The 24,477-nt window shown below is 47.2% G+C and overlaps 2 protein-coding genes across 2 annotated transcripts in view; both read right to left on the reverse strand.

Moving 5' to 3' along the window:
* Positions 1–810: 810 nt before the first annotated feature.
* LOC144168168 (uncharacterized) lies at positions 811–1,634 on the reverse strand. Its single transcript, XM_077697204.1, has 2 exons — positions 1,511–1,634; positions 811–1,238 (listed from the first exon to the last, which is right to left on the reverse strand). The coding sequence occupies exons 1-2, from the start codon at positions 1,632–1,634 to the stop codon at positions 811–813; spliced, it is 552 nt and encodes a 183-aa protein (XP_077553330.1).
* A 117-nt stretch (positions 1,635–1,751) lies between these two features.
* The window catches only part of LOC144168169 (uncharacterized), a 37,075-nt gene continuing 14,349 nt past the window's right edge, over positions 1,752–24,477 (reverse strand). Inside the window, exons 3-5 of the mRNA XM_077697207.1 lie at positions 2,562–2,785; positions 2,159–2,504; positions 1,752–2,009 (exon numbers count right to left, since the gene is read on the reverse strand). Of these exons, the coding sequence (XP_077553333.1) occupies positions 1,752–2,009; positions 2,159–2,504; positions 2,562–2,785 (828 nt within the window). The remainder of the gene's footprint in view (positions 2,010–2,158; positions 2,505–2,561; positions 2,786–24,477) is intronic.

Consider the following 24,477-nt stretch of genomic DNA (forward strand, 5'->3'; position numbering starts at 1 on the left):
CGCGGCCAAGTGGAGTCCAGCCAGCTCTGCGTAGGTGGATGAGGCCGGGAAGTGGAAGCTGCACACCCGGCTGGTGCCAAGTTTCAGAGCCGTGCACGCAGCTCCGGCTCTGCCCGTCGACTGTTGCACAGAGCCATCCGTGTACACCTGCAGACGTCTGGCAGCATCGTCCTGTAGCAGGGCGGCCACCTCTTGGTAGGTGGCCTGGGGTGGAGTGGACCTCTTGCCACGGACTACGGGCAATGTGGTGGCGATGCGTAGAGGCTACCCCGTGCGTGGTGGTGGTGGCTCCAGGCGCGGCCGATGCGGCAGCTCGATGTGGCTCTCGTAGGTGCTAAGCAGCATGCCCATGCGAGATTTGGGCCGGCTGCGGTATCGCTGGAGGAGTGCCGCGCCGTCCGGTGTGCCCTGCAGGCGGTGGATGTGGTGGAGACCCACTTGCAGAGCCAGCATCTGAATAGGCCAGGAACCTTCCTCCTTGTACGTTGCCGCCCACGGGGATGTGCTCGCAAGGCCCATGCAGAGGTGGACAGCCCGGCGCAGATCCACCTCCAGCTCCTCCCAGTGGCACGGCTTGAGTTGCACCAGAGGCAGAGCGGACAACGCCATCCCGTGGAACACCCGCTGGGAGACGGTGTGTGTGCAGCCCTGACCATGCGCTAACAACCTCCGCGCGCCCTGGTGGACCATCATTGTGCGTAGCCGGAGCGCCTTCACAGCAGGTATCCAGGACAAGTGGCAGTCGACCAGGAGCCCCAGATACTTGGGCGTGGCGCACCACGGAAGGGACTGGCCCTTCAAGGTTAGCGGTCATGTCGACTTGCGTGCCCTGCTGCCCCTCGGGTGGAACACCAAAGCCTGCGTTTTCGACTCGGACAGCTGCAGGCCAGGGCTTGTCAGGAAGTCGGCGACTGGCCACAGCATCCCCTGGAGGCACGCCTTCACCTTGGAGAGCAGTTTCGTTGGTCTGTGTGCCCACATGGCGATGTCGTCGGCATAGACTGCCAACTCCACCGTAAACGCAAGACCAGCCGGGATGCAGTCCGGGAGTGAAGCAAGGACGAGGTTGAAGAGGAATGGGCTGAGCCCACTCCCCTTGAGAACCCCAGAGCTGATGTCTCGTGGGCTACTGGTTGCTCGGCCAACCTTGACTCGAAGGGTCAGGTTGGCCAGGAACGCCTTCACGTAACTCCAGAGGTCCCCCTCAATGACCATGCTGTAGAGGGCATCCAGGATAGCTGTTGGGGGACGGAGTTGAAAGCCCACTCCATGTCCAGCAGGAGCAAGAAGGCCATCTTGTCATTGCGGTCCTGCTCCAGCATAGATAGTACATCCCCCAGCCAATACGCCGTGCAGTGGTGGCGCCTGAAGCCACTTCGCTGTTCCTGGAGGACGCCCAGATGATCAGCAACTTATTGGAGGCGGGCCAGGACAGTGCTCTCCATCACCTTATCCGCTGCGGACGTCAGGGAAGCCGGCCGGTACGATGCAAGCTTGGTGGGCGGCTTACCGACCTTCAGCATCGGCCTGACAATTGCGACCCGCCAAGAAGGTAGAAAGCTTCCCCATCTCCACACCCGGTTGATGAGCTGCAGAAGAGGCTCCAGCTGGGTGACGTCCAGGTTCCGGAGCATCTGACACGTCACCCCGTCAAGGGCAAGCGCGCTCCGCCGATAGGGGCATCGATGCAGGGCTGCCTGCAGCTCTCGGAATGTGATGTCGGCACCTCAAATGGCCACCACTTATGGGTCCTAGGGGGACTCCGGCCGCACGTGTAGCTGGGCCGCATTTGCAGGTGAAGCCGGGGTGAACTGGTCGGCTAGCCGCTCTGCCAAGGCGTCCTCAGTGATCCCCAAGAAAATGGCAGACGCCAGCAGGGGCTGCTGGTTGGTGACAGCAGGCTGAACCAAAGCCTGGAAGAATCTCCAGGCTTTGGCTGTATCCCTACGCGAGTCCATGGAGTAGCAGAGCGATTCCTTCTCTGCCTCCGCCGCTGCTTGGCTGTCCTTCTGCAATGCGCATCCACCTTCCGGTACGCCGTCCAGTCTTCCCGACGCCTGCTCCGGATGGCCCGCCGTTGCAGCTGGTTGCACCTGGCCCGGAATCTTAGGAGCTCCAGGCCAGGCAGTGCCGTGCAGAGGGGTACCTCCCCCCGTACCGTGGCCTTGTTGGTGCTCCGCACGACAGCTGTCAGGAAATCAGCCTCTGGGTCCTCCAGATACTTTGCCACCTCCTTGCGGTAGTTGACCCAGTTGGTGACGGCGTAAACCCTCGTGTCTGCTCGCCTGTGGTCGCATCTTGAAGTGACGAGAATGGGGTAGGGGTCCGAACCCCAGGTGCTCGTGGTGGTTTTCCAGGTGTAGGCACACCGCTGGGACACCAGTGTAACGTCAATATGCGACAGTTGAACCATCCCAGCGGGGCCAGGGCGGGTGAAGGTGGGGCTGCCTGTGTTGGCCACGAGCAAGCCGTAGGCTCTTACAGCATCCAGCAGCTCTCGTTCCCTGCGGGTGGTGCGGGGGCTGCCCCAGGCCGGGTTGTGCGCGTTAAAATCGCCGCACACGACAACGTCCTGGGCCAGGGAGGACCGCAGCCGCCCCACTGCTGTGGCATCGCAGGGCCGCGTTGGAAGAACGTAGAGGCTGGCCACAGTGGTGTCCGTGTAACCTATGCGCACCGTGACGGCGGCGAATTCCATGGGGCCATCCACTACCGAGGTCAGGTCCACTGGAGCACTGTTGAGCATGGCCCTCACGTAGACAGCTGCCTGGGACTTCCTTGGTGGCTGGCTGGCGTTGACATTCACAATGAATCACAACAACGATTGCCCCTGATCTCTCACACGAGAATACTGCAGCTCTTTATAGCCTCCTGCTCTCTTGCAGCAACATTTTTGACTGCGGCATTCGCCCTCTCGGACAGAAAGTATGGTCAAACACCGTATTTTCACGGGTGACGCGCGCCCAATCCAACGCAGGCCATACCGCGTATCCGCCACTGAACGTCGAATTATACAAGGAGAAGTCGACAAAATTCTCGCTAAGGACATCATCGAGCCCTATTCCAGCTCTTGGGCGGCACCGGTCGTACTCGTTAAAAAGAAAGACAGCACGTGAAGATTTTTCGTCGATTTCTGTCACCTGAACCACATAACGAAAAAGGACGCGTACCCTCTTCCCCTAATTGATGACGTTTTTGATTGCCTCGACGGAGCAGACTATTTTTCTTCCATCGACCTACGTTCCGGTTATTGACAAATCGCCGTGGATGAAATGGACAGGCAGAAAACCGCCTTTATTACACCGGATGATCTCTACCAATTTCAGGTAATTCCATTCGGCCTATGTGACGCGCCTGCCACGTTCGAAAGAATGATGGAGGCCATCCTTCATGGCCTCAAATGAATCACCTGCTTGAGCTACCTGATGACACAATCGTTTTCTCTGCGACCTTTGAAACGCATTTAGAACGTTTATTAACGGTCCTTTCTGTTTTCCGCTGCGCAGGTCCTCAATTGAATTCATCCAAATGCCGATTCGCCAAAAGTCAACTTCAAATTCTCGGTCACGTCTTGGGTGCCTTTCGGTGTTCAGCCCGATCCAGCCGAAATACACGGAGTCAAGAACGTTCCCCAATCGCGCACCTCAAAATACTACAGAAGATTTCTCAGGCTACGCTCCTACTTCCGCCGCTTTATACAAAATTTCGCCCATAACACAAACCCTTTAACCGACCTCTCCAAAAAAGACGTTCCATTCACGTGGGAATCTCCACAAGCTGAAGCCCTTGCCACTCCTATTGATAGCTTACTTCCACTCCTATTCTATCCCACTCTGACATTTCTGCTCCAACCGAACTACGCACTGACGCCAGTGTCCACGGCATGGGAGTTGTGTTAGTGCAACGCCATTCCGGTGAGGTGCGCGTGATCGCGTACGCAAGCCTCCTCCTTTCGGTCGCCGAGTGCAACAATTCCATAACCGAACGCGAGTGTCGTGCCCTCGTGTCGGGTGTGGAGAAGTTGCGCCCATATCTATTTGGCCATCCGTTTTCTCTGGTCAGGGATCATCACGTCCTGTGCTGGCTGCAATAACTAAAAGATCCCATGGGCCGCCTTGGCCTCTAGGCTTTGCGTTTACAAGAATACTCGTTTTCAGTCGCGTACAAATCACGACGGTTGCACGGTGAAGCCGACTGTTTATCGCATTACACCATGGATCCTCCAAGCGTGCCTTGAATGACACAGAGGCCTGTATTTTTTCCATCTGCGCACTGCTGCAAACCGGTGCATGACAATACCAGGATCCCTTCTTCTGATCAATAATCTATCACCTCCGTACAAATTCCCGTGAACGAACCTCTCGGAATTAGGTACTGCAGGACAGCGTCTTATACTATCAGAATTTTCGATATGATGGCCCAGAACTGTTGCCTGTCATACCCCCTCCCTTGCACTCCACCGTCCTTGAACAACTTCATGACCATCCACTTTCTGATAACCTCGGCGTTACCCGCACATACGCTAGCGTACGCCGCCGTTTCTTTTGGCCTGGCTTGTACCGTTCTGTAAAGAAGTATGATGAAGCTTGTGACCAGTGCCAACGGCGAAAGGTTCCCTTCAAATTGCATGCTGAACTCCTTCAGCCCCTTCCTATCCCACACGAACCCTTCGCCCGCGTCGGTCTTGAGCTCCTGGGGCCTTTTCCTGCAGCCACTTATGGGAATAAGTGGGTTGTCGTTGCAACAGATTATTTGACACGCTACGCCATAACACCATCCCTATCACCTAGCTGCGCAACTGATGTGGCTGACTTCTTCTTTTAAGACGTCATCCTTCATCATGGACCACCTCGACAGCTCTTGACCGATCACGGCCGCGATTTCCCCTCTAAAGGCATTGCCGACAGTCTTCATTCCTGTTCCAATAAGCATAAATTGACTACCGCCTACAACCCTCAAACGAACGGTCTCACAGAGCGCCTAAACCGCACGCTGCTCAACATGCTTTCTATATACGTTTCCTCCTACCACCGGGATTGGTATGCCGCCATGACATTTGTAACCTTCGCCTACAATTCCTCCCGCCATGAAACAGCTGGTTGCTGCCCTTTCTACCTGGTCTTCGGCAGGGAACCCGTTTTACCCTTAGATAGCCTTGTCTCACTTCCCGCAACTCCTACTAGTCAGTACGTCAGCGACGCCATCGCACAGGCTGATCTCGATCGTCAGATCAATCGCACAAGCCTCACTTCGTCCCAAGCACCCTAGAAGTCCCTCTATGATCGCCCCCACACCAATGTCCAGTTCCAGCCAGGTTCATTGGTGCTACTGTGATCACCCCCGCATCAAGTAGGACTTTCTGCCAAACTACGTTCTCCTTACACCGGCCCTTACCGCGTGTTACGCCGCGTCACCGACGTCACGTACGAAATTACGCCGCACCCGTCCTCCTGTGCCCAGCCTCACATGGACTTTGTTCACGTGGCCTGGCTTAAGACTTACCACCCCAACACCTAAACGTTATGTCCCGAGAAGCCGTGGCGGCGTCTTCCCGCCGGAGGGGGGGTTGTGTCACGGAACAGTTGGAAGAAGGCGATGGGGGCCGCTACGGCTATGTGCTGTTTGGGCTGAACTTTAGAAGAGGACGAAGTGCTTCCAGGTACCGGTCTCTAATCTCTCGCTGGCATCGCTCAGTGTTGTAATTTCAGTCAATACATGTAGTTCCGTGCTTCTGCCTCGTAACAGTATGTTTCACCTGTCTGTCCCCCCGGGCATTCGAAACGCGTAAATTCTCCTGAGGATATACAAAGTAATTCTGAAAGCTCCATATTGTAAAACAAACACTTGACTTGTACCATTAAATCAATCAAAAAATTGTATCTCCATCCTTTGGTTATGAACAAGAAAATAGGTTTAATAAGCACGCTTCATAAAATTCGCGATCACCGAACCTTGAGCCACAAGGTTATCTAACGCAATTTCTATGTTGCGTGTCACCTAGAGCAATGAAACAAAGTGTGTAGCCACGTGTAATCATGATATATTTTCTCATTCATTCATACCACACACTGTACTTTGTGGAGTCGCCTCACGTGAATTTGAGGTATAGTTTATAAATAATTGTTTCATGCTCAACAGTTGAATCTTCTTTTTCATCATAAAACCTAACCCATATAAATGCTGCTTGTCCTGTTTTATTTCTTTTTCACAGGGATTTGTGATAGAGCAGTTATGCCGCTTTGATACATTTTTTTTGTTTTTTACTCACTGTTTGGAAGCAATGCGCAAGCTTTCTCCAAGTTTGCTAAACTACCCATTTTGCGCAGGTGCTTCATCCATCGCCAAGACGTATCCAGCCACGGGACTACTGACTGCTCCGACTTCATCAAGTTGACATGGTAGCCGGACTTGCAGATGCGAGCATTCATAGCGTTCGACATTGTGGCAAGATCGCTGGTTCAACTACCCGGCTTTCAAGCTGCAGTGGAACACCCCGTTAATACGTTTGTACCGGACCGCGAAAAAAGAACGCAACAGCCGAAAAAACGTACGGGTAAGGAAAGCCACAAAAACAGGCAGGCATCTAACTGGCGTCATTAAGTCACCCCTATCTAGAGATCCATTGTTGCCAAGTTGGTTTCTGACCGTTTGGCCAAATGTAGCGGTCTGTTTTTGCATTTTTATGTGTACAATTATTGTGGCCAAGAGCCGTTCGGACGGGTGTCATGTTAGTCATCGTAAAATCACTGTACTACTCGCTCGCCGTCACTCTACTCGTGAAGGTCGACAACAAAGTCGGGAGTGTTGAAATGAACGTAGCACTGAGTCACCGTTCGGACAAATATAGCGATCTGTTTTTGCATTTTTTATCTGCACATTTAGTGTTGGCAAGAGCAATTAGGATGGGCGTCAAGTCATGTTACTCGTCGTAAAATCACTGTACTACTCAGTCACTGTCCCTGTACTCGTGGAGGTCGGCAAAAAAATTGGTAGTCGTGAAACCACCGTTGCACTGGCTCGCCGTTGCGACCATCCCGCGGCGCGAACACGGGCTTCGTGATACGGAAAATGAACGAAAGCAGTGCCGCTTTGACTAAAACGATTTATTTCTGCAATGTAAGCCTAACGCTTTAAAAAATCGTGAATAGGAGCTTCCGGTTTCTTTCGCCCGCTCGCAAGGACTCGCTTCTCAGTAACCTGAAAGGCCGCATTGCGTTTAGCACCACTTTTAGTTGCGGCTAATATGTGAAGCGGCTTCATTGCCGCGATGGCTTCTCCAAAGCTTGTAGTGCCTGGCAAGTCCTCGGACACTACAAGCTTTGGAGCAACTGGCGCTGGTGATGGTATGGGTGGTGTAGAAAGCGCTGAGAGTAGCAAGGAAGGAGCACCAGACGACGCGCAAAGACCGATGTCAACGCTAGCGGAGCGCGACGCCCTTGTCGACGGAAGCACCGGCCAGCGCCGTGGTACTGGAAGGCCGCGCCCTTTGCAAACTGACCTAACCTAAAAACGGTGCACGGCAGCATTACTACAGCGCGGAGGCACTTACATCATGTGCTTACGGCGTTCTGAAGTGAAACTTCTGTTGTAAGCACAGTGATGATGATGATAGCACTTTCGACGGATGGCCATCTAGTGACGGCCTCTCCCTCTCGCTTGCTGCTTTTTGAAGCCAGTTGAGTGACACAGCCTGGTTAAGACTCATCAAAAGCCAAAATAGTAGAGCCAAAGCAGCTTCGGTGTGTCAGTTGGCGACGCTTGATACGGGAACTGGCCCACAGTTGCGACGTTAGAGTGACGTTCGGAATACAATATATTACGTGGGAGCTATGCCAGTACCTATGACAAACAACGTAACAGCCAGAAAAACACCACAGTCAGGAAGGTAAGACCGGGGCTCTTCTGTACTTTGCGCGTCCTCGAAGAACCCACTAATCAGCGTGGGAAGCTACAATTGGCTGTCTTCAAAATAGACGGCATCATGGGAGGCTACTCAGTTTGGCAGCGGTGCGCAAACACTCTGCAAGTTCGCTAAATTGCATGTTTTGCGCAGATAGTGAAACTTTCGCCACGAAGCACAGGGCCACAGGACGTCTGATTGCACCGAAATTGCCAAGGCAACAGTGTAGCTGAACTTGCACAGAGTCAGTATTAATCTAGTTCAATGTCGTGGCATAATCACTAATTCAATGGTCTAACTTTCAACCTACTTGGCTCATCACCCCATGCCCCACCATTCACCGCGGAAAGCTGCCATCGGAAGGCTCTATAACGGACGGCATCATGGGTGGCTTCTCAGTTTGGAAGCGTTGCGTAAGCAGCCTACAAGTTTGCTAACCTACCCGAATATCGCGGATGTTGAAACTTACGTCAAGACGCACGGAGACTCCGGTAGACTGACTCTCCCTCAAGTAAACATTGCACCTACATTTGCACGGACCAAGTATTCATCTTCTTTCACGTTGTGGCATGATCGCTGATTTAATGGTCAGGCTATCAAGCTAATTGACGCAACGCCACATAGCCCACCAATCAACGCGGCAGGCTGCCATCGGCAGAATTAATCGCGGATGGCATCACGGGCGGCTGTTCAGTATGGTATCAGTATGATATAGCATTCATCTCGGTTGAAGTTGTGCCAAGGTAGCTGATTTCACGCCCCGGCTTTCAAGATTATTGGTGCATCGTCGCTCAGCCCACCAATCAGCATAGGGGGTATCATCGGCTGCTTTTATAATAAATGGCATCACGGGCGGCTGCTCAGCATGGCAGCGGTGAACAAAAAGTATGCAATTTTGCTAACCTACCCGTTTTGTGTAGGTAAGACATGGGAATCGTTGAAACAGCAGCACCTTGTTCAATTGCTGCGCGCTGCTCCCAAACATTCACTTTGAGTGTGCGTGTGCATGCAACCTTTGAGAATGGTTGGCAATGCTAACGACATTACGAAGCCTCTCACACACTTCAAACGGGAAATTTAAGCCGAGTTGGGGAGAGTGAGAGGGAGTGTTAAATTTTGCAGGGATAGGTGTGATGAAACAAAAGCGATCAGCTCCGATCTGAAGGCACTTTGGCAGAAAATAGCCCATCTCGTGAAAGCTAATGAATCATGCATAAGGATAACAAGCGCGTAGGGCGGAGAGTTGAGGAGCTGTATCGGTACACAAGGTTAACTAAATTGAAAATAAAGGGCATCAGCTCATGCTATGATCGGGTTTGCATTGTCAAATAAATCGGCGATGGTCTCAAGGAGAGTGTTTCTATACATGACACTGACACGTGCAACCAAACCCCTTTGCGAAAGCCAGGGTCAACAGTGTCTTGGTTCGCTTGGTCCGGAGAGATATATTCCATGGTTTTCTGGCTAAGGCTAGAAAGCAGACGGTAACTTCCAACCAGTTCGGCTTAGCTGAGACAAGCGCAGTTTATCTCGACCAGCATCTTTCTCGGCCAGCAAACCGCCTGTTGGTGACGGTGTTGCACGCAGAAAAACAAGGGGCATGGACATTTGTCTGTGCGAGCGCGGGGAAAGTTTTTGCGCGGAAAGACGAATAGACGGACACTGTGATGATTCAAGAATTGTCTAATTTGCCCAAGTTGACCAAACAAGAAAGACTTGTCGCCGCAAGCTCGCCACTTCTGAATTGCTACCTGTACATTTTTCAGCTCCCTGTATCGGATACAAAATTGATCACCCCAATTGTAACTTTACAGCAGAAAAGAATATTGTTCAGCCCTTTATGTAACATTCGTAGCATAAAAAACAAATGAGATCTGGTTAATTTGTTACTTGGATCACTCTCTGTTGAGTTTGATGCTGTTTTTTTATAAATATAGTTCTAGAAGCAACATGCGCCGCTATCGGTGCCAAACCATGTCACCATGGTTTGGCACTGATAGCAACGCATTTTCCTTCTAAAACTATATTTACAATGTTTTATTGCACCTCATAACAGAGGATGGGCTTTCTGTAAATGTTAAAAAAATACCACGTACATTCTGTGATTACCGATGTTACAATCAGAAATCAGAAATCCCACGGTTCAAGATTAGCCCTATTTCTCAAAAATATAGTTGTCGTTGCCATGTGCAGACCCCCTTATGGTAAGGAATCACAATTCTTCGATTTCTTGGAAAGCCTTTTCAGAATTCTCGACTCCGCGAACCTACCCCTCATGAATTGCAGGACTAGCATTCCTTATAGTCACGCGCTTCGATTTAAAAGAATGTTCCGATCAAGCTGATTTTAATACCAATTGTGCTCAGCTTCGAAGTGCTTTAGTTAAACAGAAGTATCCACCCCAGATAATTGATGACGCCATTAAACGTGCTGATAGCCATGACCGCCTTAAACTTTTACGCAACAAAACGAAACAGCCGGGGTACTCCCATACGAACCTAATTCTTACCTTCTCCGCGCTTGCGCAAAATGTAAATGCCGTATTAAAAAACCATAACAACATACTCCTACAGAGCGAACGATTAAAATCAATTTTCCGAGAACCACCGCGTGTAACCTACAGAAGATCCCGCGATTTACGTGACCTGCTCACATCGTCCAAAAACAAACCTGAAATGACAACTGGCTGCCACCCTTGCAACAAACCGCGCTGCAAGGCCTGCAATCACATGACCACTTCAATAAGCGCAAGCAGCACTGCATCAAATTTCGACTTAAACATAAATGGAAACTATACCTGCGACACGCACAATGTGGTTTATCTCCTTGAGGGTGATATTTGTAAATTGAAGTATATTGGCAAGACAAAAACGCCCTTCAGGCAACGGTTCAACAATCACAAAACTCATATTTTCGTACTTCTTCACCTTCCAATATCAAAACATGTGAACGTCACTCGCCACTCATTCGACCATATTAAAGCCACGATTCTTAAATCCGGTTTCCGAACGTATCATGACAGGGAGGTGCGAGAATCTTTTCTTATACTAAAATTCAATACAGTCGCACGTGGTTTGAATGAAAGCGCTGGAAAACTGAGTTGCTTGTCTCATTGACCGTATTCAATATTACTGTCGTTTACCCGCCCCCTCCCCACTTTTTCTTGCACGTGCGCACTCATGCTATAGCTGACTTCCAATATTGCACGCGTCGTACTTAAAAGGAGGTTGTACTTCAGCCAACAGATCATTGTGTAAAACAGAAAAAAAATACCGGTTCCAGCACATGTCCTCGTTTAAAACGACAGTCAAAGCAAAATACAAACAAACATTCAAAATGCTTCTTTTCCCCGAATTCAAAATGCTGCTGTTCCCCAAGAGCAGTGGTGCAATTGCAAAGCAAACTTTTAACAATTACGAGATATTATAAAAACACATGAAGTGGCGAGGATTTACCGTCCACTTTCTCGGCAAGACTTTATGTTGTCCTAGCGACTATTCATAAAGCCACCACCAAGAGGTATGACGGCGGGATATATTTTCTGCCCTTTCCTTTTTTGGTGAAATCACAATCATCGCAATGGAATAGCCTATCACGCTAACCTTTAAGCCTTAAAATTATCCATGTATACTGGTGCGTTCACATACCAGCGCTTAATACCAATGGCGCATATATTTTATATTTGTAACAAAACAGAAAGATCCCACAACAAGCACATAAATACTACCAATGAATTAGATTATTTTGCCACGCTGAATAATTTGTCAGCTGTCACCTTAGTGGTTGTCTTAGCCGCACTTTTGTTAAAGTACGCTTTAGTTAACGCTCAGTCACTGAAATATTGCTCTTCCAATGCAATTCCTTTTGCGATAGCTGTACCGGATGTGTGCATTACAACCAGTATGTCATCGTACCGCCTGACCCCCGGTTATCGTTCTGTGTGCTACATTGCGGAATCTTATAACAGACTATGCTGTTAAAAAAAGAAAGGGAAATTTGACGCGCGGATCATAAGATGGGACTTTTTTGGGTAAATGCTCTTTAATTCGTCCCGAGCAGTACTCCCCTCCGCAACGAGTATACCAGTAGAAGTAGTGCAGCGAGTTGGGCAGCCAATACAAGTGCACTTTCGAAAAAAGCAGATCTGGAAGAGACAAAACTGCAGAACAAGCAGAAAAGATAATCGCTGCGCAAATGTGGCAGTGTGAGGTACCAGCCTGCTTTTCTGCACTTGTCATCTGCTTTATTACTGTTGCTGCTTCGAAGACAAGGTCGAGGGCTGCAGTTTCTTGCCAAGGGATTAGGTGCGCACCTTAACCGTCTTCCCTGACATATCTGTTGTTATTCGTATCTGTAAAAAGCGGAACTTGTCCACAGTACTGTCCTCAAAAACAGATTTGATTGATTGATTGATTGATTGATTGATTGAATGTAGGGTTTAACCCGCTGACGCAATGCAGGCGATGAGGCACGCCTTAGTGGAGGGCTCCAGATTAATGTTGACCACTTAGGGATCTTTAACGGGCGCCAGAATCTCGTACACCCGGGCGTTTTTGCTATTCGCCTCCATCAAAAAAGCGGCCGCCGCGGCCGTGAATTGACCCCACAACCTCGTGCTCAGTAGCGCAACGCCTTAGCCACTAAGCCACGGCGGTGGGTTTGTCATCAAACAGTGACTACGACACTCACTTTCTTCGCATTGAGGCACGTTTGGTTGCGAAAGGTAATGCAAAGAAAAGTATAGAGCACTATCCAAGTTTTGGTACTTTATTTATTCGGACTTACTTTTTTGCGTCATATTTTACAACAACGTGATTCGCCTTTTCGTTTTTGTTATTTTTTTATAACATTTTAAAAAAACTAGTGTATTTGATGCCCCGCGCTATATCTCTGCTACGAGGCGCAGCTCTTGTTGCAGGCCGGCATACCTATTTTAACCAGCTGGTGATATTAAATGTGGATCAAAATCTCATTACACGGACGTTCTCGATTACCATCTACTTAAGAAAAACGGTCGTGGGGAAAGGAGATCGAAGCCACTTGTGGTCAGCAGCAAACGGCTTAGCCACTGAGAAGCTCCTGCGGTCACACTTGTCAAGTATTAACAATTTCCAGGTGTCGGACCTTTTAAACAAATTACGAAATGCAAAAACTTTGCACACATCGGGTGTGGGCTTTCGTTGTTGCGCAGTGGAGCGCTCCTGCAGCCTGATTGCTCCAGTAAAGTCACAGCTATGAAAGGACAAAGTGGTTTTATATCCCCTTAAAGGTGCCGAGAATGACATTTTGTTTTGTCAGCTTGCCCTACGCTCGCGCTTCCAGCAGCAAAAAGACTATTGCTACATTGGTGCTCATTCATTTCCGCTGTTGTTAAATAGAGCGTGATAGTGTTCAATTGTCTGCAGGGGAAAGTGCTCGAGACGGTATGAAGTTGATGGTACGTGAAAGAAAAAAAGGCCTGAATTGCATCATTGACTGTGAAATATCCACAACGGAGGGTCGAAGCGTTGCGGCATAAACCAGTAACCGTTATTTCTTTTTCGTTTCAATTCCGGTTTTCGGTTCGGTTCGACACCCTGCCTGGTATATATATATATATATATATATATATATATATACCTATATGTAATATTTTCAAGCCCATCCACACCATGGCAAATAATTTTGTGCATATTCATTCTGACAATATAACAATCAATCTGGTTTCCTCCCGACAATTTTTTTGGTGAGTGGTTTATGAAAATCTTTCGTGATCTGTAACTATTTCAAAACTTCCTCCTGAACTAAGTAAAACTCTTGGCCTATTTTCAGAATTTTTAATCTACCGACTTCTTGGTTAAAAGTGTCTATGTATACTGCCCTGTTTTTTTCTACAAATCTTTCATTTTTGAATCGTGTATGGGTTAGGATGACGTCTCCAAATTACCAAAAAATTACTTGGCCTAGATGTGCGGGGTACTGAGTGCGGGGTGCGGGGTACTGAGCGGGGTACAAAGGGATATTATGGGGGTTCCATAAAACTCACGTAGGCAACCCTTGTTTGTTAAACACTGCTGATCAAAAGTGGAGCAAGTGTATTATCGATCGCTGGTTCAATACATTCACCAGAATCACGTGTACTCTGTTACAGATACTTTGTTCTAGATATCAATCTTCACACGGTAAAGCTAAGAGTTCCGGCACGCGGACGAATTGTGTTAAACAAAACTCAGGTTTTCAACTACCCAACGTCCTAAATGAATTCCCCTTTCCTGATGAGTAACTTATTTGGAACCACGACATACAAAAAAAACCAAACAACATAGAAATCAAACTTGTATTCTAATAGAAAAATGTAATTGATGGTCTTAGAAATTTATGCGTATGTGGGTGTATGTGTGTACATAGATGTAAGTCTCTATAAATATTTTTAATTGTTTCACATAAGTTGTTGAGTCGCTTGTTTTAGTATATTTCACCTGTACGCACAAAAGTGTACCTTTAAATGTATCAATTTGAGTTTTTATGTGTTACTGCTTGTATTTACAGTTGTTGTATTGATTGCTGCACCTTCGATGCGCTATTTGGCTTTTTCGTTTTAATCTGCACTGTGTATTGCCTTACAACCGAGGCCTCGTCAAGCCTAACCATTCAAGAAGGCCACTTTTGTAGCGATTGTTAGGTGCCTAGGGACAGAAATAGAAGAATTTACTGATTCCACCGTTTAAGGAATGCGACTTCTTGACATTTATTGCGGAGGATTTGAAAGTCTTTTGCTTACCTCAGGTGCGTAGCAAATAATTAACATATATTGTTATATGTAGGCGAAAGAATTCCCTTTTAAGCATAAACCAATAAATTGGGTTTCTTACCCTGACTGTTGTGAATCTTGATAATATGTCGAAGTTGTCAACACGTGAGTATCTTCATTCTTTATGCTTGGAGTAGTACAAAGACACTTTGTATCATTTTTCCCATTTGGATCAAAGTTTCTTTTTCGTACATCTACTTGTTCATGGACGTTGAAAAACTGAAATGATAAACATCTTCGTGTCCATTTATCCAAACCGCACAGTGGCTGGTGTGTAAGGTGTTTTGTTCCTGAGTACGCGTCGATGCTTACGATCGTGTTTAACAAGGGTTCTTTGATATCACAGGCGAGAACCAAAACCATCACCCGCAGAGGGTTCACTCTGCCTTATAAGCGCCATCAGTTAATCAGTAGACAAACATTTAAGACGCCTCTTTATAAGTTAGGATCAGCTGGTAGCCGGCGTAGCCTTAGCTGGTAAAACCGAAACTTTGGAAACTCCGTTTCCTGGTTCGCATTTGATAGTGCCCGAAAAGTACATCTAAAGCCAAATTTCCGCATCGTTTGTGGGAAAACAGTCCCGTCGCACGGTTTCTTCGCGTGTTAGATTGGGAACCTGTCGAGGTGGTTTGTTATTTGTTGTCCCTTGGAATGCGGATACAAGTATTGTTTGTTGAACTCCAACACGGTTTGAGGATTCTTGGCAATCCATTTTTACAGCCAAAATAAAGTCTCCATAGATCATACTTTCTAAAGGCACAGGTTGCGCCTCATAAAAATGGTTACCAGTAGTTAATAAACGTGTTATAGAAATTACTCAAAACAGTTTTGTAAACTTTTTGTCAACATTCTATAGAATATTTCTACCGAGTTACCATCACAACTTGGCCCCCACGTTTTAATTAAAAGTCTATAGAGCCAAGTCAGTAGACCCTACCGGTTCTGAATGTAATTCGTTATGAGTTTCTTATGGGGAATATATAAAATAAATTCAACAAGACTTTTATGCAATTCTTACTGCGTACAGTCGCAACAGCCTGTTGCATGGGAGTCAGGTTTGAATACAGTTTCTGGAGGATTTTTGTTAAATTTATGGCAATTATTTTTATAAAAGTCTTATTGAGTATAGTTGCAACACACTGTTGCGTGTGAATAAAGTTAGAATAAACTTTCTGATGAGTTTTTTTTTTAATTTGGCCGCATTAGCTTTCTAAAATCATGTTTGAGTGTACTCGTAACAACGTGTTGCGCGTGATTCATCTTTGAATAGAGTTTCTGACTGGTTTCTATTAAATTTATCTCAATTATATTTCTATAAAATTCCTATAGTGCCCAGTCATTACAACCTGTCGCATATGAGCTAAGTCTGAACAGAATTTCTGAGGAGTTTGTAATAAATATATCTTTATTATCTTTCTATAAAATTCTTATTGAGTATAGTCGTAATATCCTGTTTCTCGTCAGTAAGGTTTTCTGGCAAGTTTTAACAGATGAGCTTCGTAGGGGCTCGAACTTTCCGGGGGTGATGTCCGCCATCCCAGGCGCCACCGCTACCAAGTGCTCCCAAGACGTAGTGATGGGACGTCCATCGCGCGATCTCGGTTGATGGGGCGGGGCACGCGGCGCAATAGCAGCCCACATATATGCACCGATAAGCTACCAGACCTCCGTGGGTGGGCTATAGAAACCGAATAAAGAGTCTATTGAAACTCAATATAATGAAGGCAATAAGATGCTTGCTGTGTCTTCGTTATAAAAAGTTTATTGCCTGTCTAATGACCACAGTCCACCCATTACGAGTTCGATCGACCCTAGAGAAAGGTAATACAGAGTTTGTTAAAACTCAATATAGTGAAGGCAATAAAATTCATGTTGCATTTTGCAAGAAACAGTTAGTTTATTTTATATTGGCCGCAGTATTTAAGATTGGAGATTTGTGTTATTCTATAGAAACGCAATATGAAGTGCATTAAAACTCACTGTCTTGAAGGCAATAAATTGTTGGGTGAGTTTGTGCAATACAAAGTTTGTTGACTTTTGAACAAGCACAGTCTATAAGCGATGAGTTTTAATTGACTTTTTATTGACTCTATAGGAACTCAATAGGGCGTCTATTAAAACTCAACGACCATTTTCATGAGGGCTCTAGCTGCTACAAACAGCTTACCCGTGTAACGCAGAAGACATGAAAGATAAAAAAGAGTCGTTTTTAAGTGCAGAGCACTTTGGACGCTCCCCTTGGCATCCTAGCTCGCTCGCTGCACCCAAATCTAAGAGCACCAAGGCGGCGTCCCGGGGTAACGCGGTTGTACACTTTTTTTCTTTATTGCCTGGATTCGACCATTCACAAGACATCAGAAATGAACAGCGTAAATGATATACAACAACGGGAACATGTACAACAAGCACCATCATTTCACGAGTTGCCAACGCTTCTGACCATATAAACCGTATAGATTTTGAGCCTCTGGGGTACGCCGCGAACAACAGCGTTAACGTGGTGAAGCTAGCCCTAAGTCGCGCCCGCGTCCACAGCTTAACGCTGTTGTTCGCGGCGTACCCCAGAGGCTTCGAAATCCAAGCGATTTATATAGTCATAAGCGTTCGAAACAAGTGAACCGCTTGCGCTTGTCATACATCTTCGCGATGTTTAGCACAAAAAAAATATAGGTAAATTTGAGCAAAAATATACGTAATTAACCGGCAGTGCAGCGTTCCTTTAGTTAAGTAGGCCGGTTGGATTGGTGTTAACGATAATAAACGCAAAATGTGGCAGTGTAACGCCGGTACGTGCGGGGAGAGAAGTACAGAGTGAAAAGAACTCCCGCTGGCGCGCTTCAGGAAGGGAGGCGCTAGCTCTGCGAAGGCGGGAAATTTCAATTGCATGGTGTGCTAGCAGTAAGCAGATAACGGCGGTACAGCCTATTATGGCGAATCACTGCTCTGCACTTCCGGTAGCTTTCACGATGATTGGAACGTCTTTAATTTTTGATTCTCTATATACATTAATAAAGAGAATTTATATTCTTAGGCCAATAGTCCTGAGAAAGTTTCGATTTACCCTAAAACGAATGCAAACGGTGGGATGAGCAACCCCTCGACTGCATGAAATGCGAAGATTAAATAAACGATACAAGAAGTAACCTAGAAAACCATAAGCAAGCAAACACGCCTGCTGTCCCTATACAAAAAGGACGACTGTCTAACCAATATTTGTCTGCGTATTAAAGCGGGATCAGAACAACAATACAACTGTGGACTGAGGCAATGTAGCTGCAATGGCGCTGCTTTCCAAGGCTTTTGAGGTTATTAGAAATCCGTCAACACGGAGAGGGGTTCGCTGCCTGTCTCTGCTGAGAAGACGATGCTGCGCCATTTTTCATTGCCCATGATTCCCGTCACCTTTTTGTGAGTTGTAAAATACAAGGCGGCTGAACACTCAGGACTGTGAATGGTGGTGATGAAACGTTGGTTCTGGTGGGCACCACAAGAAGCATCGAGCAGCCACTCTAGCAGCTAAAGCGAGCAAATGCGAGTACTGTGATAATTACCGCGCTCAATGTATCTGGCACCGTTTACGAGGGAAGGGCGAAAGCATCCATGTTGCCGACTTGCGAAGCTAAAGCGAGGCGTTCGCATCGGGTCGAACCCATAGTACAAGAATGTAGATAGCAGGGCAAACAATCAATTGCGGAAAACGCAGTGGAACGACCAGATTACAACATTTTAGTATAGCGTGGGATGTCTGAGTACGTAAACGTTAACATTTCCCGACATGCTAAGTGAGCACCGTCAGGAGAGTTTTACGAAACCATTTTGTCGATTTTGCGTTACGACGTGCTAACGGTTACTACGCCATCTGTTGGACCCAATGCAAAGCGGCTCACTCAGTTTGCAAAACGGGCACCTGGAATTTTGCACGACTACTGAACCAGGAGAACCGAGCGCCTTGCAGTTTCTATTGAAAGCAAAACGCGGATAACATAACTCGCATATTCGTCTGCACTAGTCTTTTCTCTAGCGGATGCATTGAAGCCCCGGGGTTACTTGTTTGGCAATTGCACGGAATAGATGGATTCAAAAGATTGGATGGGACGTATGCATTTTATTAGGCTAAAATACAATCCCAAAATCTGTTTGCGACAAACGCAACGTAACGAGGTAACGGCTTGCCCTCGGATTACAAAACAAAAGAAAAGCATGTGTTTACTGGCCGTGAAGAGCCACAGGTCGCCTGGACGAGCTGCTTCCTTTATACGATGACTGAATGCAATCAACAAAAAAGAGAAGATAACTGCTACTCCTCTGTGCTGAGAAGACGGATTGGAACAGCTTTTTACGTAGTACACGCTCTGAAAGATGAAATGGCTCTAGTAACTCGAATAATAATGACGCGTGGTGCGAGCTGCATTAGAAGAGTCATGGCGAATTCCATTGGGCGAACAGGAGCAAGTGGAGCGAGCAGCCAGAGCAGCACACGGGAGTAACAAGGACGTGTGTTTTCGTTCCGCGAATGAAACATTCGCGCTGTTCCGGGAGCAGTGAAAAGAGGGGGAGGGCGAGATGTCAAGAGTCATGTGACCAAACGTTTCCCGCGCTCGCTTCCCGGAGCATTGCGCTCGTGATGTTCACACGCAGTTCTTCCTCACCAGTTTTGCCAGATACGTGCCGGTGGTTTTGTGTCTGCCTTCCGCATGGCGACGAATCAAAAAGCCGAACGGATGTTCATGCTCATGTTAAAGGGGTCACCATCGTGTCTCCCAAAAATTAGCTGCGAATGATAACAGCGTCCGCCGTCTTTTCCAGATACGACTCTACCTTCGGTCGCTGCTCCGGCGGGGTGAACAGGTGCTCGAACATAAACTCATGCAATGTCAAATCGTCGTCGTCGTCGCTGCTGCTGCTGTCCGATGATGAGCTTGCGCTTGAATCTGTGGTGCTTTCATCATCTAAAAGTAGCAGCAATTCCTTGTGCAGACGGCCGCGCTTAGCTGCTGCCGTACGCACTGAGCGACTGCTGGATTCCGCCATTTTTCCTCCGCCACCCGGGGATAAAACCAGAAGTGACGCAAAAGAGGTCATGTGACTTCCTCGGCGTTCCCTGTTACTCCGCCGCTGGCGACGGAGCACCGAGAACTGCTCTCAGCTGCTCTCGGCGCCAAAAAAGTGCTCCTCATCGACCAATAAAACACAACGCCCCTGCTCCTGCCTGACCACTGGAAGACGCCAGAACTCGCGAGAGCCCTTTGGGTGCAGTTAGAAGTGCTCCTGTTCGCCCAATGGAAAGCGCTATCAGACATTACAAGAGTCCAGACATTAGAAGAGTCATCGAATTCGCATGGTTTTCGTGGCGCTAAAGCACGTTCAGTGCTCAATAAACAACTTTTTGAAGGCCAACATGAACCAGCAAAGGCGAGAGAAGCACCGCATCAGAACCATCAACAGATCGGCCGAACCTCATACTTTCCACGGCTTTCCAGCACACTGCGCTCAAGGTACATGTTGTAATCGCAAAACGTCGGGGTGGTCAATGTAAATTGTGATGATTTCAGAATGTAAAGTCAAAACAAAGACGGCGAACATGCGAAACTCAGGCAGCCCTACGATCAGCACAAACAAGCACCCTGAATAAATCTCCAGTAAAAGATATATTCAATTGCGGACTCATCGAAAAAACAAGGAGAAAAATTTACCTTTTTAATGAAGCCGGTTACACATATAGAACGATGCAGCCGGTATGTGACTTCTTCGACGATACAATCGATGAGCCGCACATGCTACACAAAGCTTGAGTGAGCACTGCTGTCTTTACTCAGTGCTGATAATGGTTTAGATTCCCCGCTTAAACTTGCCTGACTCCTCAGAGCAAATGTGGCACAAACTCTTCAAGCATAATTGGAAGCAGAAAACTGGACTACCATGGCGTGACGATCACCACAGACATGACATGGATTGTGACCACATTGCGCTGATTACGTGACCTTGGACGAAACTGTTAGAAGAGGATTTGTTGATGATCGCTGAAAACTGCAATTCTTCATGTCATGCTCATTATCCTTCGCCGAGGCCGGGAGTATGCAGAACGCGTCGTGACGTAGGACGGGACGGGAAAAGTTAACCGGTATTAGCGGTCAGCATGCGATATTTTGCCTCGTTCATGTCGTACAGATGGCAATCGTTTCGCGCTCTTTACAGCCTCGAACAGCACGTCACAACACTGGCGCAAATATAGAAAACTGTGAACCGCACATTTTCGGTTGAGTCGTGGCTAGTGACAACAAATTCGGAACGTAGCAGCAGAGCCCACCCGCACAAGCAGACCATAGCGTTCCAGCGTGAAGGGAACGTGTCAGCAGCACACACGCACACAGCTTCGGATGCCGTCCTGCCGTAGCAAATCAGCGATGTAGTGTTAGTTTCGCTCACCGCTTGAGCAACGTGCAAATCAGAGGACCTATATAAGAATACGGAAGCAAAAGTGTACTATGGATGAAAAAAAAAATACCCGCAGGAGACCGCAAGTGTTGAGGTGCTCTACTCTAGTTGCCACCATGTTGAAAACACAGAGATACGCAAGGTGCCACCGACGATAGCAAACGTACGCTACTTTGGTGACAGCGTTATTTCGTCTTACGTCTGCTAAACACCAAAACCAACTGTGAGGACTGCGCATGCACCGTGCGAACGATGCAAGGGAATAGCGTGCGTTCACTCTTTCGGTAGCCTTGAAAGCTCTACACTAAAATAATCTAAAAGCACAATGAACGCTACCGCGAACCACAAAGCTTCGCAGCTGCAACAGCAATTGAGGGGGTATTGCACCCGTATGACGGAATGATAGCTGCCACAGTTTAATCCGGCGTTGTGCTATAAAGTGCCGAACGCGGCGGCTGCGCAGCTTTTTCTGAGGGAGCTGCGCGGCTAGTTTAACCTAGGACAAGGGCTTGTTATATTATCTAGCCACACCAGGGCGCAACGCTTTACCTGTTGTTTTGACATTACTCCATGTCGAGCCTCAGATTTCTGTGAGAGAGGGCAGAGATGTTCACATATTTCGAAATACCAAAGAAAATAAATATTTCCTGTTTCCTTGCTCTTTGTAAACGAATCAATGGCGAAAAGTCTCAAATGGGCGGTCAAAACCGCCTTGCTCGCCAATTAGACTAATTTTACTTGGCCAAGAAAGTGGACGGACAATAAAAAGCGGCTACTTGGCGATACTATGGTCATGCCTGCCAGTTGTGGATAAATTGCCGAAGTTCACTTTAGCCAATCATAGCTTTACGCTAGCAAGAAGTCAATATTTGGAGGCTTGTAAATCAGGAACCGCGGAGGTGAATGGCGAAGTAGAGAAATATTAGGCATAAGGCTGACTTACGAGGGCTAAAATATTTCTGGAAATATTTCAAGAACAACCGTCAAAACAAGTTTGAAGTTCGCAGTTTAAAAGGAGAACAGTAGCAGTAGCTTTGGTTTATTCGTACTATATGTTGACAACGCCTGCCGTACAGGTGCACCGAAAAGTGAATAGAGCACGGGTTCAAGATTTTGAGAAGATAAGTACAAAATTAAATAGGGCTTCAGTTATTCAATTTATTCTGGCACCCACATTAAATAGAAATTATTCTAATATCGCAACGCCGTGCTTCGTTTACATTTTTGGGCACCAGTACCATCGACAGCAAACCATAACCGTCTCTGAAGGAGTCGATTACGTTTAAGAGCACCGGTAGTTAAGGCAGTATGAGGTATGAGGTAAGCATTGCCGCCTAGTTCACGCTTTCCCCCGGTACACACTGCGCTCATAACGAAACTGAGGTGCGTAGCTTCCTGTAACCGCAACCTCGCCTAAGAAGGCGACGGCACTTTTCGTTAAGGTTACTGGTGTCTTAAATTGAAATTAGGAAAAAAGTTTTTTTTTTTCATCCGGTAAAGATACCCATGAGGCCACGAGCCATTCATATTGGAGGGGCGAGTAGAATCAAGGCGTTTTGTTCGTTAGCTACTCCAATTGCAGGGTACTGATCACATTAGACTGACCAGCATGGTAGCTTGTCCTGTCAATGTTACGGTCTCGTCGAAGATACGTAATGCCGGGGTCGTTTATTCGCTATATGCTCCGGGGAAAGTTGATAACGTGAAGAGAAACTCGCGCAGAATAATTACCGCCCTTATTTCAGAAAGAAGTTCAGTTGCACTATTGGCTACATTCAGTGCTAGTGCAGAACAACGATGCTATATGTAAAACTGCAACATGTACTTGAATTTTACAGTCCACATTCTGATAAGCAAAATGCAGTCGCCTGGCATTTTCGAATATGCGGTTATTTCCACTCTTTTGCACCTTTGTGCAGATTACTCACAAGTGATCTATCATGACGCAATAATGCACTCCAGTGTCCAGAGGGGCGGTAACTGTGAATTCCGACGGAAAAATGAATTTTATCGGAAATTATCTCTCGTTCAGGGCATACGACTGTTATGATTTTATTTGTTTTCCGCTGTTGTGGTGTCGGTAGAGGTTTTGTAGATTCATAAAGAACCACTGGAGGTTGCTTGTCAATGCATGCAACCGCATATAATACTTCAGGTCACGACCTGGCAGCATTGTTTGCGGCACTTAGGAGCAAATAACATCGTTAACAGCAGTAACTGTTGGCCAAAGATCAGCTCAGCTACCTAGATCACCTGCAGCTTCATACGCACAACACATGGCACACAAGCTCACCGACGGCTCTCTAGTCGCGAAATGCGATGTTAAATGGCTCATCTGCTTCACGTACCTGCGACGTAGCACGGCATTTCACTAAGATGTCTATTTAGGCTTTATTCACGAAGCTTTCTACTGTTTTTGGAGGGCTCCAATCAAATCCAGCAAAAAGCCATTCATTCAATTCTATCATAAAAAGGTGGACCTTCATTGCAGCACTCACACAAACGTCCCTTCTCTGTGCGTGATATCGCTCTTCTTGCATAGATGGTGACGCTATCACCACAATATGAAACCCTCACCCAAAATGCAAGGTCGCCTTCTTTACGCTAGTCACTGCGGTAAGCGTCTGGTAGCTTCCACTGGCGCTCCTTCCACCCGCAAAAAGAGTCTCGTTATTGTCCAACCAGTACCTTTCGCAATCGTAGAGTGGGAAGTAAACCTGTATGAGCTTATGTTCTTGTTCTTACTCATTGAAAGTGTCAATGCACCGAAGTGGTTTAAGGCCTAAGTATCTTCGAAAGTCCCAACTTGAACTTATAATGTTATACGCTGTGTGGGAAAACAAGTGACTTACGGGCTCCTAAAACCTTGAAAGATTGTGCATGCCTTATAACGGGTGTGGTTACGAGCAGGCCAACGAAACCAAAACTCTTCAAATGCTGTGTTAGGAAGAAGTGTCGCCTGCAGACCAGTGAATTGATAAAGATGATAGCCTTGGGCAAATCGCACACGCTCTATCGACATCTCCACGACAAAATATCACGTGTAGAGTGGGAGAAATTGAGGCTTTCAGTTACAAAAAATGCAGAGCACTGCAGAGTAAACATAGAGTCTACCAGATTCAAAGCTGCCGTCAAGCCACAAGCTCGTCCACTTAATCTGCCGCTAGCTAAGTCTCGATCTCTGCGGCTGTGACACAAACCCTAAAAGGGAGGGGCCATTTGCATTACTTCAAAATCACATCACCGGCAGTGTACTAAACATGTGTGGTGTTTTTAAAACAGCTAGCCAGAAATGTCGTAAGAACGTCGACTTAACAGATTTTTTCTTCCCAAAGAACGTTCGGTCAAGAGA

Source organism: Haemaphysalis longicornis, unplaced genomic scaffold (genome assembly GCF_048455015.1).
Source record: "Haemaphysalis longicornis isolate Haplotype H1 unplaced genomic scaffold, Haemaphysalis longicornis Haplotype H1 scaffold_2, whole genome shotgun sequence".
In the NCBI taxonomy this organism is placed as follows: domain Eukaryota; kingdom Metazoa; phylum Arthropoda; class Arachnida; order Ixodida; family Ixodidae; genus Haemaphysalis; species Haemaphysalis longicornis.